The following is a 15,675-nucleotide window of genomic DNA, read 5'->3' as shown; positions in this document are numbered from 1 at the left end:
CACAGAATGGAGAACAGCAGGAAAGCTCAGGACTTGAGTTTCCAAAAGCTTTCAGATGTTCAGGGGACCCTGTATACTTAGGAAATGTGACACATAAATTTGAAAGAAATATTGGCATTTAAAACCAAAGTCTTAAACTTCTTGGCTCCCGTTGTGGCTCCAAGAATTTGGTTGGTTTTGACCTGTCTTCAGAGTTTGTCCCTGTGAGTACAGCCAGAGCTTTCTTGAAAGCCTCATCCCACATGTTTAAAAGTTGAAATATAAGCTCTGACAGCGCTTGTGTGCCAATCCATACGAGGTGGTAAGCTGCAGTAGGTTTCTGCTTTTCTTTGCAGCTTGTATGAGTATGCGGTTCCATTGCAGAGTGCCACTGGGGAGCGACCAGCCAGACCCAAGTGCCTGCAACCTTCCTTCACAAATGCACAAGCCCAAAACCTACTCAAATAATGGCAGCAGCAGATGCTCCCCTTGTCCCCCAGCCAGGTTAATTTGCACACTCAATTGTTAATCTAGGTCCTGTGCCCATATGCTACTCAAAGTGGCATTCCAAAAGAGGTGGCAACTGTGGATCTCTCGGAGCACTGGAGGAAAGCATTTCAGGAGCCAAGGGCTGCCAGCACCATGCTCCGCAGGTATGGTCGCCTGGCTCCGCACCGCTCTGGCAAGGAAAGTCACTTGTAGGTAACGTCCTGGAGTGTCTATGGCACTTCAGCTCGTAGCTTGTAAGAACATTTGATCTCAGCAATGCAATCTAGTGTTTTAATATATCCTAAGAAATGAAAAATAGTGCCAATTTTTCATCCAGCTGGTGGAAGGCGTATTTGTGAGGTTCTGGCATAATTTAAAATGAAGACATTTCGAAATGGCATTTCTAAAAACTGCACTAAAACTAATGAATATAGGAGCACCTATTTTTCCATAATCCTTGGTAAGTGATTTTTGCCATTCTTAAGACACTTACTGGTAATATTTTCTGAGTGACATTTATGTAGATATAGGAACGTCTATAAACTCCTGTTTAAAAAAGATAAAACTGTAGTACACTGCTGTCATATAAGTTAAGCTGAACTGATATCAACCTCTGTTGACATTTCTGTTTGTGCCTTAGGAACAGCCGTCATTATTATTGGACACACACCTAACCTGGGTGGCTTGCCCTTTAGTAACGTCAATTCAGCTGTAACGATTTTCTGAGCGTGGACAGTTTTTTCTTTTGTTTGGTGACTGAAACTGCTACTTTCCTTACAGATCAGTGTTGTCTTTTTTTCTACCAGCCTGCAATTTGATATGAATTCTATGCAGATTAAACCAGCTTTAATAGTGGCTGATAAATATTGGTCAATCAAATTTGCTGTGAATAAAGCCGGCAGTAAAGCCGGAGATATTTTGGATGCTTTTCTAAACTTCATTGTGATAGCGATCTTTGTGGATGCCAGCTGGCTGCAGGAATGTAAAGCAAAGTGATGTATTTTGGAAACCCTAAGAACTAGCTGTTTTCTGTGGGTACAGGGCAGCTACATCCCTGTTGGCAGCAAAGTAGAGTTGTATTTAGCCTGCTACAGAGCAATATGTGCCTATGGCACAGCTCAACTCAGGCAGAGGTTTGGGAGGCTAATACTTGGAGATTTTTTTTTTTATTTCTATTGTTTTTTTAAGGTGAGTAAAAGCATGTTTCTAGCCCCTCTTGTTCCCTTGTTGCAATGAAAAGCAACAAAAACAACCTCTGCTGAAATGTGGAGACATCTCAGCATTCAGAAGCTGGAGGCAATAGCTGGAAAGGTGGGAGCAGCCCCCTGCATGCTTGGGTTAGTGCTGTGATGCCTGTAAGGTGCTGCTGCCACCGCTCACCCACAGCGCTGTGTATGCAAGACCTGAAAAAGAAAGGATGGAGGATGGCCACGGACCCAGCTGCACGGCCAGGGGTGAGTACACGGGAGGAGAGGCTTCTGCTGCTGGTAGTTTCTGCAGTGCTGTTTGGAGAGAGGACTCAAAAGTGGCCCTGACTCTTCTGAAAGAGCTGATGGGCTCACGAAGCTCTTTCAGGCACTTTTGCTGACCATGACCTTCATAGAGGGAGGGGGGCTGCCCTGTGTCTTCTGCTTTCTCTGAAATTATGTGATGTGCAAGGCCTTGGCAGCCTGCTTCTGGAAGGCAAGTGATGCCCAAGATGCTCCAAGCTGCACATTTCCTAAGGACGAGTTTGCTTCGATTGCTGTTTTCTTTTAAGGTGAGAATTTAAAGCCTTGCTGATACAGTCCAACCACCAATGCTCACCAGTACTACTCTACCGAGTCTTCAGGGGCAGCATTTGTGCTGCCTTTGGATTTTGTGTACTGCTGAGCAAATGGCTTACGCTTGAAATACAGCACAGGTCAGAACATTTTAGTTTAGTTACACCACTAGATGAATCTGTTTCAGTGAAACTGGCCACAGGAAGGTACTGATGAGGGAGAGGGAACAAGAGCCCAGTTTGGAAACTGGAATAATTCAAGCCTTGACTAGACGCGTAAAAAAAAAAACATGCCTAAATTACTGGAAAATGTAACTTCTGGGGTGTGTTTTTTTTCAATAGGGAACAAACCCAAAACCCTGAAACTTGGATGTTGTCATAAAATAAAATAACTGCTGGTTAGATGGCCTCAGTCCATTGCAAGACTTTCTTCTGAATTAACATGATAATGTCAAAATAATACATGGTTTGATTTTCAGAAAAAACAAGAAACTCATATTGTTAACTTGGCATAATGCAAATTTGCTTTAATATTTTATATGTGATTTTAGATGTGATAGTAATCCTTCATGCCATAGAATAAAAATGCACAATATTGTTATAACAAAAGTTGTAACAACATTAAAAGACATTTAAAAAAAAAAAGAAATCGCTTGATAATTCCACATAGCTTGTATATCAGGCAATTCTGCATAGATGCTTGCTGAGTGATGGTGAATATTATACACAGAAACATCTTTCTGTTTTTTTGGACAGGGTGAAAGGAAAAATCCTGGACAGTGGTTAAGTAATTAGGTGGTAGTGATGAGAAGGCAGCATGATGAAAAGCAAGAATTGCCTCAGTGGGTGAGTAGCCCTTGTGATTACTGTGAAATCTTCGGTACAGGTACCTGCTTTCAGAGGTATTTCTGTATTTGTGAGTCTGTGTATAATAATGTAGAATTTCTCATATTTTTATTTTCTGAAGTAGTCTTGTTTTCCATCGGTTATTTGCTACAACCTATTGGGGAGTTTTAGAGCCATTTTTTAAAGAAAAGATCTACAGGAATATTTCTGTTCAGTTTTGTGTGTTCAGCTTTAGTTTCAGATTTTGTTTTAAAAGTATCAAAGACAGGGAAAGTTATTTTGAAGAGCAATGTCCTGTACTAAAGATTGAACAATGCAGGATTTAAGTATGCACTTAATAACCTAAAACCAGTACCAAAATTTTGGGTTCTGCACTATTGAACTGTAGGTCCTTACTAGACATGGATCTTTTGACTGTTTAATCAGGTGATGTCCCATTAATCCAGCTCATTCTCTATGTTTTGGATGTGTGTATTCTATGGACAGTAGTGGGTAGCCCCTACCAGTAAATATCCGCATTACTTGGTAGTCTGGAGAGCTGTGAGTCCCAGAAGAAGACTTGAATAGATAGTATCCATTCTTATGTCCTCAGATAAAGGCAACTTTAAACTGATTATGATTAAAGCTATACTGCTAAGGAGTGATTATCTCAACAAAAGAGATTGTATGGATAGAAATAGTTGTATTTGTTACTTTTCTAGGCTTTATGAATCCATGTATATAGTTAGTACGTAAGCATGTCCAAGCCTGGCGTTCGATGGACAAGTACCGGTGATGGAAATTTGGGTTAGACTGTTACAAGGCCAACTGAACGTCCCACCAACTCTATTGCTGCTCAACAAGCCTTTCTGTTCTTTTTCTTGACCTGCCTGTGGCAGCCCTTACTGCTCACGAGACAGACATGGTCTGCTTTATGTTGTCCCACCCTTGCAGATTTTAAATTCTTCTCATTTTCTGCATATAAATAGCAGACACTGTTTCCAGCAGTTCATTGGGAACCACCCTGGTTGCAATGCCTGTATTTAGCTATTTTGAAAGGAAACTTTCATGGTCATTTTGAATAAGTCATTAATATTCGTATTGTTTATTCCTGAAAGGCTTGCGCCTTATTGTAACATCTATGAGCAATGCTCAGTGTAGAGCCCCAAGAGAAAAACCTGTCGATGAACAGGTACGGTGTGCCCAGCAAAGACCACGTCCAGTGTTTATGCTTTCTGCCTCCCTTCTGCCCATGACCAACACTCCGAGCTGTGAAACTGATGCTTCTCCAGAAAAAGGCAGCTTGTCAGTTCATTAGGAAAGGGCAGAAGGAAAGAGCATGCTGAAGTCCCCTCTGGCTGTAGCAGAAGGCCAGCGGGCAGCAGCCAGGGAGCAGTGTGCTGTGCTCTGCAGCGTGTCTCCTCCGGCATGTTGGGGCTGCCCAGCAGGGCGCTGGGGAGGTGCTGGCGTGAGGACAGGTCCCAGCCAGAGAGCCCGAGGAAAGCACGGATCAACACATCTTTGCAAAGAATCTCACGTATCAGTAGCTACAGTGGGGATTAAAGTTCTGTCCTGAGACGCGCTGGAAGAAGTGCCATTTCCAAGCCGAGTTCTCGCTCTGCAAAGGCAGCCTGGTAGGTGAGAGAACTAACTGAGTGCTTCCCTGCATCTGCACTGGTGGAACTAGAAGCCAGAGCCTTAAGCAGGTTGGCTTTACAGCCAGCTCGAGCTCTCTCCTCTCCAGGCTGATGCTGCAGTAGCCCCTGACCACAGCAGAGAAGCTGAGACAGATCACAGCTGCAACAGAAACTGTGTAGGGAGAATGCAGCGCAGAGACCCCAGAATTCCTTTCACAGCAGACTTGTCTTTGGCTGGGAAAAAACCATAAACCTCTCCTAACACAACAGGGAAAATATCTCAAGCAGCAGCTGTGCCGTGAGTACTCTGGTAGCTCATCACTATGGTAAGACATTAAAAGATGGTGCTTCATACCAGAACCTAATGAATGACATAGGAAGGAAAGATCTTGGACAGTTATGACTTTTTTTTCTTCCGTGATAGTTTTAGCTGAATCATGAAGGAATTTAAAACGTTGTGGGGAGTGCACTAAAAACAGAAGATGAGCTAAAAGGATTTGGCAGTACTTAAATGCATTTCAGCTCTTCCCCAGACTATGATGCAGTCTATAGAAAATGCAAGCACACTTTGCCCAGAGACATCTAGTGCTGCAAATTAGGTGTAAGAGCGAGCTGATGTAGTAATCCTGAAATACTATATCTGAGTGCTCTCTGTAATATGCCTCATACTATTTTGAAAATACCTTTATTGTTATGGTGGCAGCCAGCTCCAAATAGGCACAGGGAGGACAGCTGCAGGGGCAGGTATCTCCACATTGCATCTCTGGTGGGCCTCTCTCGGAGGCATGGCAGCCCCATTAAGGATTTGTCTTTGTGTCTTGTCTTGTCCTGTTGTCTGGCTCCCTTCTGAACCTGCCAAGAAGTGGTTTTGTTGGTTTGTTTCTTCATATGATTGTTGAGACGTAATTCCTTTAGTCAGCAATGTCCAGCAACCTAGAGCTGAAACTCACCTCTGTAATCCTTTGAGCATTTAATGTTTTAATACTCTTTCACTGTCTGAATGTTTTTTTCAACTGACTTTATCATTAACTGAAGAAATTTTAAGCCTTTGTAATGAGAATTGTAGCTCCTGTAATACAGTAACATACACTGTAATTGTAGCGTAATTAAATACTTGAAGTTCCATAGACAGCTATAATAGATATTTTAAGGCAAGCAGTTTTATCATAGAGAAATCAAATATTTTAAATACATTATTTAGTGATATATATAACAGCAAAGCAGCTGGAGAACATTTTTCTCATGTTACCTGAGACAGAGAAAACAAAAATTATTTTCTTTCAAGTGTGAAAACTGATCGGAGAAAAGCCACAACTTCAGATCCCTGTGTATGTCCTCCCACCAGGTGTATCCCTGTGTATATCTGCTATGTCTGAAGCTGTCATCGAAGTTAATGGCATGTCTGTTCATGAAGGACTTGTGAAATTGGATAATTAGACTGTCCTGAAAACAGCTCTCTAATTGTCCTTGGTGAAGGTGACGTGTGCCTCTTACTTTAGTGTCTTAGACTCTTGGTTGTACTGGTGGCACTGCTGCAGTTGCACTCTGGCTGTAATTGTCGGTGGAAGTCTGTAAAGCAACTTATGATTCATCTTTGTAGCAATAGTCAAGGCTTAAAAATGGTCGTATGAAATGCTGAACATCACTATTCGGTGCGTCTCTTTTATCTGTTGTGGTAAATGAAACAGCATGTCACCTTAGCACTGAAAATATTCAGGACTCGGCCTGACAGGCTCAGGATAACCTGGTCTCAGGCTCTGCTTTGAGTGGCAGGTGGGACCACGTAAGTCCAGAAGTCCCCTCCAAGAGGGACTCTTCTGTGGTTCTACAATTCCAAGTTAATGCTACCTAAACTATCACAGAAAATCTAACAGGAAAATTGCCAGCTACTAGTTGTCAGCTGGAAACCACTCTGGTCAGTAGGTTTGATTTGGACCAGGAGAGAAATTTCAGCCCTCGCTGGGAGTTTTGATCAGAGTCAACTGGGACTTTAACTCTTAGTGTATGCTCGCCTCCTGGGCATGATCAGGTTCTTCATAAACCAGCTAGCTAGTGTGCTTGCCTCTGCTCAGAAATACCCTGGCATTCTGACAATGTGTTAACAGTTTTCATTCGTGTAAACCAAAGCCGAACAAAGTTCCCACCCGTGACTTGCTGGTTTATTCTGCTGTGCCTTGTGAGTTGTTCTTAACCACGATCCTTGCTCCTTCCCAGCCTCCTCTGCTGGCACGGGTGGGAAAATACTCAGTGACTCTGAAGAAACCTGTGACGAACTGTGAAAATCTGTAGTGTTTTCAGTGGCCTGGACAAGAAATGCATTTTCAGATTCTTCTGAGTGTTGGTGATGTCCAGCCCCAGCTCTGAATCCAGCCGCTTCTCTGCCTCTTTCCTGCAGTCTGCCAGAGGCAGCCCCAAGCTGTTGCTCCTCTCCATGATCTGTTTGCTCTCCGTTCTGGCTGGCTGTGTCCTCTCCCCTGCTGAGAGAGTCCGTGGGCCCTCCAAGACCCCGACCAACATGCACCTTCCCTCAGCAGGAAGCCTCACCCCAGGTAACGCTGATTCGGGGGGGATGGGCCAGCCTGGGTTTTCCCGCTGTACCTCGTTTTCCCTTCCTTCCTTTCTGGCTTGGTGTGTAACCAGAGGCTGGCCCGGTGCTCTCGGGCTTCGGAGCGAAGCTTTCAGCGTAGCGCTTTGATCTGGCTCCAGGGCACCTTCCCACCGGGACGTGGCTCCGGCACCAACCGCAGCTTTGTCGCAGGAGCTCTGCCGTGCTGCCTGGCTGTGGCTGGCTGCCCTGAGCAAAGGTGCGCCTTCGGTCCATGGGTGCTGTGTATCATTTCATACACTTCCTTTGAATTAAAGTGAAATGAAAAGTGAAAAGCAATTACATTCACCAAAGGGTACTATTGGTATGATTGACCAAATTCTTTCCCTGGTCTTGGAAGAAGGCATGGGTTTTGTACCCTGAAGGAGGATTGTGCCCTCTAAATTTTAGCCATCTAAAAGTGAGGTAACTAGTGTAGGAGTCATCTTTACTTCACCTAGGGTTAACAGAGAGAAAATGTCATCTCCAGCAAACACCATGTTCCGCTAAACTAGGACGGGGTGAAATGCCCTTTGCTGTCCTAGCCTGAGGGAGCCCAGGTAGCCAGCTGAAGCGTGGGTGTTCTCAGTATCTGAAGTCATGTAAGATGGAGCCCACTGGAAGAAATCCCAGTCTAAATCTGCAAACTCAGCCTAAGGTGCAAACGCACTTAGCACACCAAATAAGCTTCATGAAAGTGTAGGCATCTGTGTAGCATCATCATCAACAATCTTCCTGGAAGAGGTTTAGAAAAGGATTTGATAGAGCAAAGGTAATCGTTTGATACGTGAGAAGAGGAGAGCGGTTCTGGCACACTCTAACAGAGATGGAATTATTGCATCCACCCCTCCTGCTACCTCCACCCCCAAAATCTGAAAACTTCCTGATTTGTGTTCATCAATAATTAAAAGCCCATCAGCAATACTCAGAGGGAGCTTGCATTGCACTTCTGAGCAGCCAGATAGTAATGTACAGTGGAGAGATCCTCTTTTTCAAATCCCAGGGCTCCAGGCCATGCAATGCTAGTATTGCATTTTCAATTAGCTTCTGAGTGAACGCTTGGCATATGTAGAAATGAACCGGTACACAATTAGCTTATTGTTCCTTTCAGCTTTGTGCTGAGAGGATCTGAAGGGCTGCAGAAGAGAGGGGAGAGGGGGAGGAAAAGAAAAAATAGCCAAGCCAGCAGCATCTCTGTGGATGTGGAATAAGGGAGTCGCTGGGCTCACGCAGATTCCTGTGCTCGGTCGGGAGGTACGGCTGCTCCGGGGAGCGCTCAGCCTGGCCGCGGGCAGGGCGCCGGGGAGAGGCGCGCACCGACTCGCAGGCTCCAGCCTCCTCTCTCCCCTGACTCACCTCGGAATCGCGATGGAGCCCAACAGCCCTAAAAAAATACAGTTTGCTGTGCCACTGTTTCAGAGTCAAATAGATCCCGAGGCAGCTGAGCAGGTAAGGAAGATGGGGGTTTTCACCATTTTGAGGGAGTGGGGTGGGAATGGGGGCAAGGTGTGGGGCAAGAGCAGGTAATACTTGTGGCCTGAATGCTTTCCTAACTTATAATAGTGTAACTGTAGATTAAATGCTCTGGACATTATAGCGATGTCTGGATACACCCAAAGAGGGAGGAGGATATGTCCTCTGGCCAGAATAAAGCATCCTTACCTTGGGTAGGTTTATTCAGTATATATTTATTGTGCCTTTTCTAGAACTGGACTTGTACAGTAATACGTATACTTCACATGAATACACATGCTCAACAAATCAACTAAAGTACATTACGTGTACATAAAGCAAAACGTGAAGCTGGTAATAGGTACCTAATGGAAAGATTGCACAGAAGACAGTTTATTTACTATTCATTTTAACATGAGAAAATATGAGTTATTTTTTCCACAGTAGTTATTTCTTCAGTTACCTCCTGTATTTCTTGTGATTTTTATACAGCTTTCTTTATGTCATTGTTATAGTGTTTTATATACTTAAAAAATATATACATGAAGAAATATGCCTGACTTATGTCTGCATTGGAATTTTGTCTGTGCTAATTTAGGTTTTGGCTCGCTCCCAAAACATACACGTACATATAATATATATATAGCAATACAGACATCTAAGGAGGAAAAGATACTTATTACTATGTGCAGATATGTGTAGAAGTGCGTAAAGAAGGACACAGGGGATCTTATGAGACAAGCTGGATAAATCCTATTTAGGTGACCCAGTATAGCTCTCTCAGTGCAAGTCCTTCTTGACATTTACTTCTATTTTGGTAAGTCTAGGTTGAGATGATACCAGGGGAATATTATAACCTTGACAGTTCCGTGCCATTAGCTACGAAACTATTTGCACCTTTAGGACAGGTATCTGGTTTCCAGAATATTCTGATGTCGTGTCTCTTAAAAGGCAGCCACCTTTGCCAGAAAATGATGAGTTGTGAGTGACCACTGAACGAAGAAATACTAGAAGGGTTCAGGAGAGAATTGTTGTGGGTCTTCATTTTGTCCATAGGTGCTTCTGAGCTGTGAGATGTCTGTACCTTATGGAACAGTCCTGCAATAAATTCAAGCAGGACATGTTCTGACATTTTTCTGAAATCTATGAGGACCATAGGATTAGGATCTCCTGGAATTCCCATGGCTTTTGAAATGCTGTGGCCCAAAATCTGTCCAGAATTTATAGGCAGTGCTTTCTTTTTGTGTTGTGAATTTAATTCCAAGTGCTCTATGGTTTCACTGAGGGTGTGTGTTGAAATTAAAGTAGTAAATTTTGCTGTCAGCTATGATAATCTGGAATAAACCCATTAACCCCGATGATGTAATTTTCCACTTACGCCTCTGAAAGCAAAATTTGAACCCAGCTAAATACAGATGTTGGCTCAGCAGCTAAAAAAGAACAAACACACTGACACTGAGATTTCATGTAAGAATGGTTTCTAGCTTAAATACTCTTGGTCCTTGTCTTAAATTCAGTGGATTATCAATAATCTGGAGGCTTTAGTGAAACAATGCAGGGCTTTCAAAGCAAATGTGTGCATTATAGGCGGGTAGTCCAATATCATGGAGTTAACCACTGTTCATGGAACAAAAGTAGTTAACCAAATAAACTCTGAATAAGAATTGCATAAAATTCAGGTTTATATATTGAAATGTAAAGTTCTGTTGTATAGTGCTCTTTGAAAACATTATTTTGAAAGTCTTAAGTATTGGTTTTCTTTAGTTAAAGAGCAATACTAATGTCCAAAAACTTATTCAAGATGATTGCAAATCCTAAAGGTATTTTGGAAATCTGTCCCTCTCCCTCATACCTTTGTTTTCTCTGCACAAGCAGCAGCATGACCCTGATCACTGTCAGACCAGATGAGCACTCAGTAGGACTGTGACATGCTGCTGTTCTTTAAATATTTGCTGTTTTAACTGTGGCTGGTCTATATACTCAGGAGAACTCCAGATGGATTTTTTGCTTTGCTTTGTGTGAGGGGAGGTTGATGGACCCTAATGACTCTCCTTGCTTTATACCTGTTACAGATCAGGAAAAGAAGGCCTACACCAGCATCACTCGTCATCATGAATGAACACGTGCCTCCAGGTCAGTGCCAACATACCTTGTAAATTGTTGAACTTGTATACACAGGATTATCTGAAAATTGGTTTTATTAACTACATGATTTTAAAAATCCAGTATTAATTTCATAGCACTGAATACCAGATAATGGATCTTAGAACTGTTTGGAATAAACCCCATGGATATGTGTAACTCATAGCCTCCAGATAATGTTAATAATTTCAGGATTTTACCCTCCACATAAATCTTCTGTCATATGCTTAAGGAGAATTAATATGACCCAGATCCAGCACTTCCATCCACAAACATTTTCTTTCCCTGGGTGGATACTTTGGAGGTCCATGAAGTCCTAGTCTTGGTTCTCCAATCTCTAGCGGTATGTGGTGGCTCCAGGGCTAATGCAGCTAAGGGAACTGCTTCTGCAAAACAGGTTGTTTTCTGGTTTTCTGATGAAAGATCTGATGCCTGTTTTCATTATTCCTTTTCGACTGTGAATACATTATCTTCAACCAAGACTCCTCCCATAAGATTTTCTGTGGGGGTGGGATGATTTCAGGTTGCAACATACTTTGTCACATAAATGTGACTTCAGAAGGACTCTTTACTAAGCTGTTTAGGCAGTGTTGTAAGCAAAAAAAAGTTCAGCAAGAATGGATTACAGGAAAAAGACATCAAGACATAATCCCTTTGGAACACACTACCTACGTAATATCAAACTTTTCTTTTGTAGTGCTCTGCAACATTTTTTTCCTGCCTTATCTCTTCATCACCTCAATCTTTTTTTAAAAGCAGTTCAGTCTTTTGCTCACTGATGTGTCTCTGAGGTCATTCCTGTATGCGCTGGCCTCTCAGTAGAATAAAACCACCTTAGCTCTGTTAGGATCCCCACTTACTGCAGGTTGCTGGTGGTCTCCAGCTCTGATTAACATCACCAGCAGCTGAAGTTTCTCAGAATGTGCAGAAAGAAGCATTTAGAGAGCCCTGCTCTTGGGGTTGAGATCATTGCAGCACAGCACGCAGATTAGGGAGGTACAAGCGTGGCATATATCTCAGGTTGTATTTGTTGACGCTGAGAGTGACCCAGGCGTTTGCTGCAGGGCTACCACCACCCCCAGTCTGGAAAGTAGCTTTCTGGCCTGAATTGTAGGGAGCAGTTCAGCTGTCAGTAACAGTGCACAAAACATCTGCCTTAGACCGACTTTCCTTACCTTGATGAGATCTACAGTGTCGGTGTTGCTAGGGCTTAATTTAAAGCAAATTCACCTTGACTGTTAATCTCTTCTGCAAGTCACTTTGTACATTTCGTACTGTCATATTTCCTTTTATAAACAGGTACTTGCTACAGTACCAAATCAAAACCAAGCAGAGAATAAGAACTCTTTAATTTGCAGGAATTTTTAATGTAAACAAAGTGGTACATGTCTGTTATCTCCTTTCCTGCAATGTTCATAATAAATCTTTAAATAAATCATTTTTATTATGAGTCAGGATGCTGCACCTATTGGACAACTTCCACATAAGCCCAAGAGTTAGTATTCACCCTCTTCACTTATTTATATTTATTTGTGTAGATATCTTCCCCTTTTACTAGATACTGGGAACTAGTATCAGTGAAGGTATTCTTTGGTTAAATTATAATCTTGTCTTGTTTTCTAATTTTATATGAACTCAGACAAAAATAAAAACTTTAAAAGCACCTTCATTTTCCTGCAGTTCACCATGTGGTTTATGCATGAGCATGTGCCTGTATATTTCCATATGGCATGTTTGATATGGGCAAGCGTTCTGAACAGGGTGTGCACATGTAGCTGTGTAAACTGGCTGAATACAAGGACTGCAAAGCCAAACTGGAAAGGCAGACAAGAGCTTTACAATGCAAGTACAAACAGTAAAAAAACGTCTTATGGTCTTGATGTTGCAAGGTGCTGTTCAGCTTCTGAAACAATTGTACACCTTCAGTTTTCAGAGTCAGCTAATCCTAGGGGCTCTTGACGCCTTGCTGATTAAACCCCAAAATGCTGGTCAGTTGTTGGGTTTGGAAAAGAATGCTGAATAACAGTTTGTCTCCAAAAATGTTAAATGCATCACTGCATATGGTTGCAGTCAAGGGTGCTAACTTGACACTCCAACAAATTGCTTTGGAAGTGTGATTCTCAAGATCAACAGGGAGCTAAACCAGAGTCCTGTCTCTTGAATTTTACCCACTGGAGTCCTCAAATTCCCTCCTCTTTAGGAGCAAAGAGCTAGTGAAGGATATGCTTCCAAGGGTTTGAAATGTGTGTCCTAATGCAATTCTAAATGTTTGGATGCCCGTGCAAAGTTTACTCAAATTATCTAAACTTCTTTTATTTTGAAAACCAGAGAGGGGCATTTGCTAAGAATCAGACTTTTCTATAGCCTCCTGTTGCAGCTGCTTCTGATTGCAGCAGGGGAAAAGCAGCATTTTTGTGGTATTCTGGGGTTCTGGATGCAGAACCATCTGGAAACCAGAAGGCAGTAAAATGTGTTTGGACATTTCAGAACTTCATAATAATTTTAGTTTGAGTTGTGCTGGGCAAAGATCTAAAATAGTTGTTTTCTTCTAAGTCTTCTCATCCATCCCTGATGTCTACTACAGCTTTGACAGGCATCTGTCATCACTGATTTAGGTCTGGTCCGCTATGCTATAAAACAAAGATGTAGTATCTACTAAGGCTAAGTAATTTTAAACTAATGACAGCGACTCAAAAACTGTAACAAGAATCTGCCTGGCTTCATTGCTTCCAAGACAATGGTGCTAGACCACACTAAGTGATTTAAAGCTAGGCAGTAGATGTGACTGCAGGAGGTAATATCCAGCCTGTAATATCTTGACTGGAGTGTTTTATCGTGTTCACTCTGATTGGCATCATATATAATTGCAATCAAAGTCAACAAAAGAAAAATTTGAATTGCAGCAGCAACAGTGGTTGCAGTGGACAATATGAGCTTGTGAAGCAATGTAGCAACGCATAAATCCTTAACTCTTTCTGTAAGTGCTCTTTGATGGGTTATGTCACCTCTGAGCAGAGAAGCTAGAGCTAGCAAATTGAGACTTAAGTTATGAAGTTACTTAACGCTGTTGTGCTTCAGTTGTGATCAATGGAGCTATATTTTCTGAGCATTTTTCATAATATTTAATCAGTTTTACTTTTATTTGAAATTATAAGACTCTTTTACTATCTGTGAAAGCAAAGACAAATATTAGTGGATGGAACTACAGAGATGTGCAGCATCTCATCCTGTGCAGGATGCCTGCACATGGGATTGCTGGGGTAACCCACTTGTATCCTGCTATAGCCACAGTTGCTCTGTGTCTGTCCTTTATAAAAGGAACATAAGTATATGCTTAGTTTTAAAGACACATTTAACTATTATGCTGCACAGGGCTTAATCCAAAAATGGCTAAAGCTCTCCTGCTTCCTTTTTCTCTTGCAATATCACTAAAGTCAACAAAACCCAGGTATCACCATATCCTGAAAACAAACTTTTCTGCACTGCCATAATAATCACAACCTCCCGTCTCCTTACCAAGCACAGCAGTATATATATAAAAATCAGTTCTTAAAATCTGAAATGAAAATCTGGCCATGCTTTAAACTAGCAGAATATCATGCTGCAAGAGCTCAAGAAAAAGCTGGTGGCAATGCAGAGAGGTGACAGTTGAGAGAGGAAAATATGTCAGACCACAACTCGGGTTTAATGCCATTAGGGCTCGCTTTGATCAGAACACAATGCCAGCGTTCTTGGGTGGACTGGCTTTGTCACAGAGCCAACACAACATCAAACAGTCTGGCTGCTCAACTTGTGTCGAAGTGTTCAGTCTTCTTGAAGCATTAGAATATGGGTAAACATTAGGACAAACTTCTGCATTTCTGAACTTTCTATGTATTTTCTGTTTCCAGCTCTCCTTTCTGCTCAGTTGCCTGTTCTGGCTTCCTTGCTTGTAATGTAAATGTTACCGGGTGTTTGGGAATAAGAAAAATATAGCAGCTGGTTGATAACTCTTCTCCAGAGCTGTCTTTTTGTATTTTGCAAATCTCATTTCAAAGCAGAAAGGGTATATTTTCACTGCAAAAGCAATATAAAACATATATGCCAAGTACAACTCAGTACATCTGAGTTTTCTGAAGGCTGGAAATCTTAACGTGAAGATAAGCAAGCTGTACCTGTCTCCAGACAAGGAACTTGCTTGCAGCTTGTCTTTGGGCATTAGCAGTTTTTCCATCTTGTTCCCAACTGATTTTCTCTGGCCCGAGGAGGGATTCATGTCTTTCAGCTTACTGCCACTTCCCCAGAGGTCTGCTGAGGTGCCTCAGGAGCAGCCCCAATGTTTAGTGCAGTAGCAAACATCGCTGCCAGATGGGTGGTGGGAGGCAAAACTGTCCTTACACCTGTGGCAACCCCATGACAACCTGAAGCAGGTTAGGCATTTTATGCTAAATTGGTTCTAACACTCCCAGAATTTCTCCACACAATAAATCTCGTATAGATGTGCTTTTCTGATGATGCAAACTATACCAACACTACATCCTTGCAGGGATAAATGCAGTATGATCTACCCAGCATTAGTGGTTGTGACTAATAGTTGTTAGGTGATGCTTCCAGGTGAATGGATGTCTTTGTGTTACATCTGGTGATCATGGATTTTTTTTTCCTCAATATAAAATGAACTGAGATCAAAAAAGACCTGCTAAGTAGGAGGCAGCTGTTCCTGGGCATTTTCAGGCAATTTTGCTATACTTTCTCAGCAAAAGTCTCACTGAAACTTGAATCAGCAGAGAACTCTTGGTCTCACAGTTCATGAAAACCAGTATGTT

The 15,675-nt window shown here is 42.2% G+C and overlaps 2 protein-coding genes across 4 annotated transcripts in view; both read left to right on the top strand.

Moving 5' to 3' along the window:
- The window catches only part of ITPRID2 (ITPR interacting domain containing 2), a 53,564-nt gene extending 42,703 nt beyond the window's left edge, over window positions 1-10,861 (top strand). The window contains exons 19-23 of one of the 3 annotated variants that reach the window (XR_008748559.1): window positions 336-1,922; window positions 2,128-2,227; window positions 2,987-3,076; window positions 7,088-7,241; window positions 10,801-10,861. The gene's annotated coding sequence lies outside the window, so the exon portion shown is untranslated. Of the gene's footprint in view, window positions 1-335; window positions 2,228-2,986; window positions 3,077-7,087; window positions 7,242-10,800 lie in introns of all 3 variants that reach the window. The other 2 variants (XR_008748558.1, XR_008748557.1) reach the window with 2 other exon arrangements.
- The window catches only part of PPP1R1C (protein phosphatase 1 regulatory inhibitor subunit 1C), a 54,076-nt gene continuing 45,946 nt past the window's right edge, over window positions 7,546-15,675 (top strand). The window contains exons 1-2 of the mRNA XM_005237010.3: window positions 7,546-8,725; window positions 10,801-10,861. Of these exons, the coding sequence (XP_005237067.3) occupies window positions 8,477-8,725; window positions 10,801-10,861 (310 nt within the window). The 5' untranslated portion in view covers window positions 7,546-8,476. The remainder of the gene's footprint in view (window positions 8,726-10,800; window positions 10,862-15,675) is intronic.

The sequence above is a fragment of the Falco peregrinus genome, chromosome 8 (genome assembly GCF_023634155.1).
Source record: "Falco peregrinus isolate bFalPer1 chromosome 8, bFalPer1.pri, whole genome shotgun sequence".
Lineage (NCBI taxonomy): Eukaryota > Metazoa > Chordata > Aves > Falconiformes > Falconidae > Falco > Falco peregrinus.
This window is presented reverse-complemented; position numbering and strand designations above follow the sequence as displayed.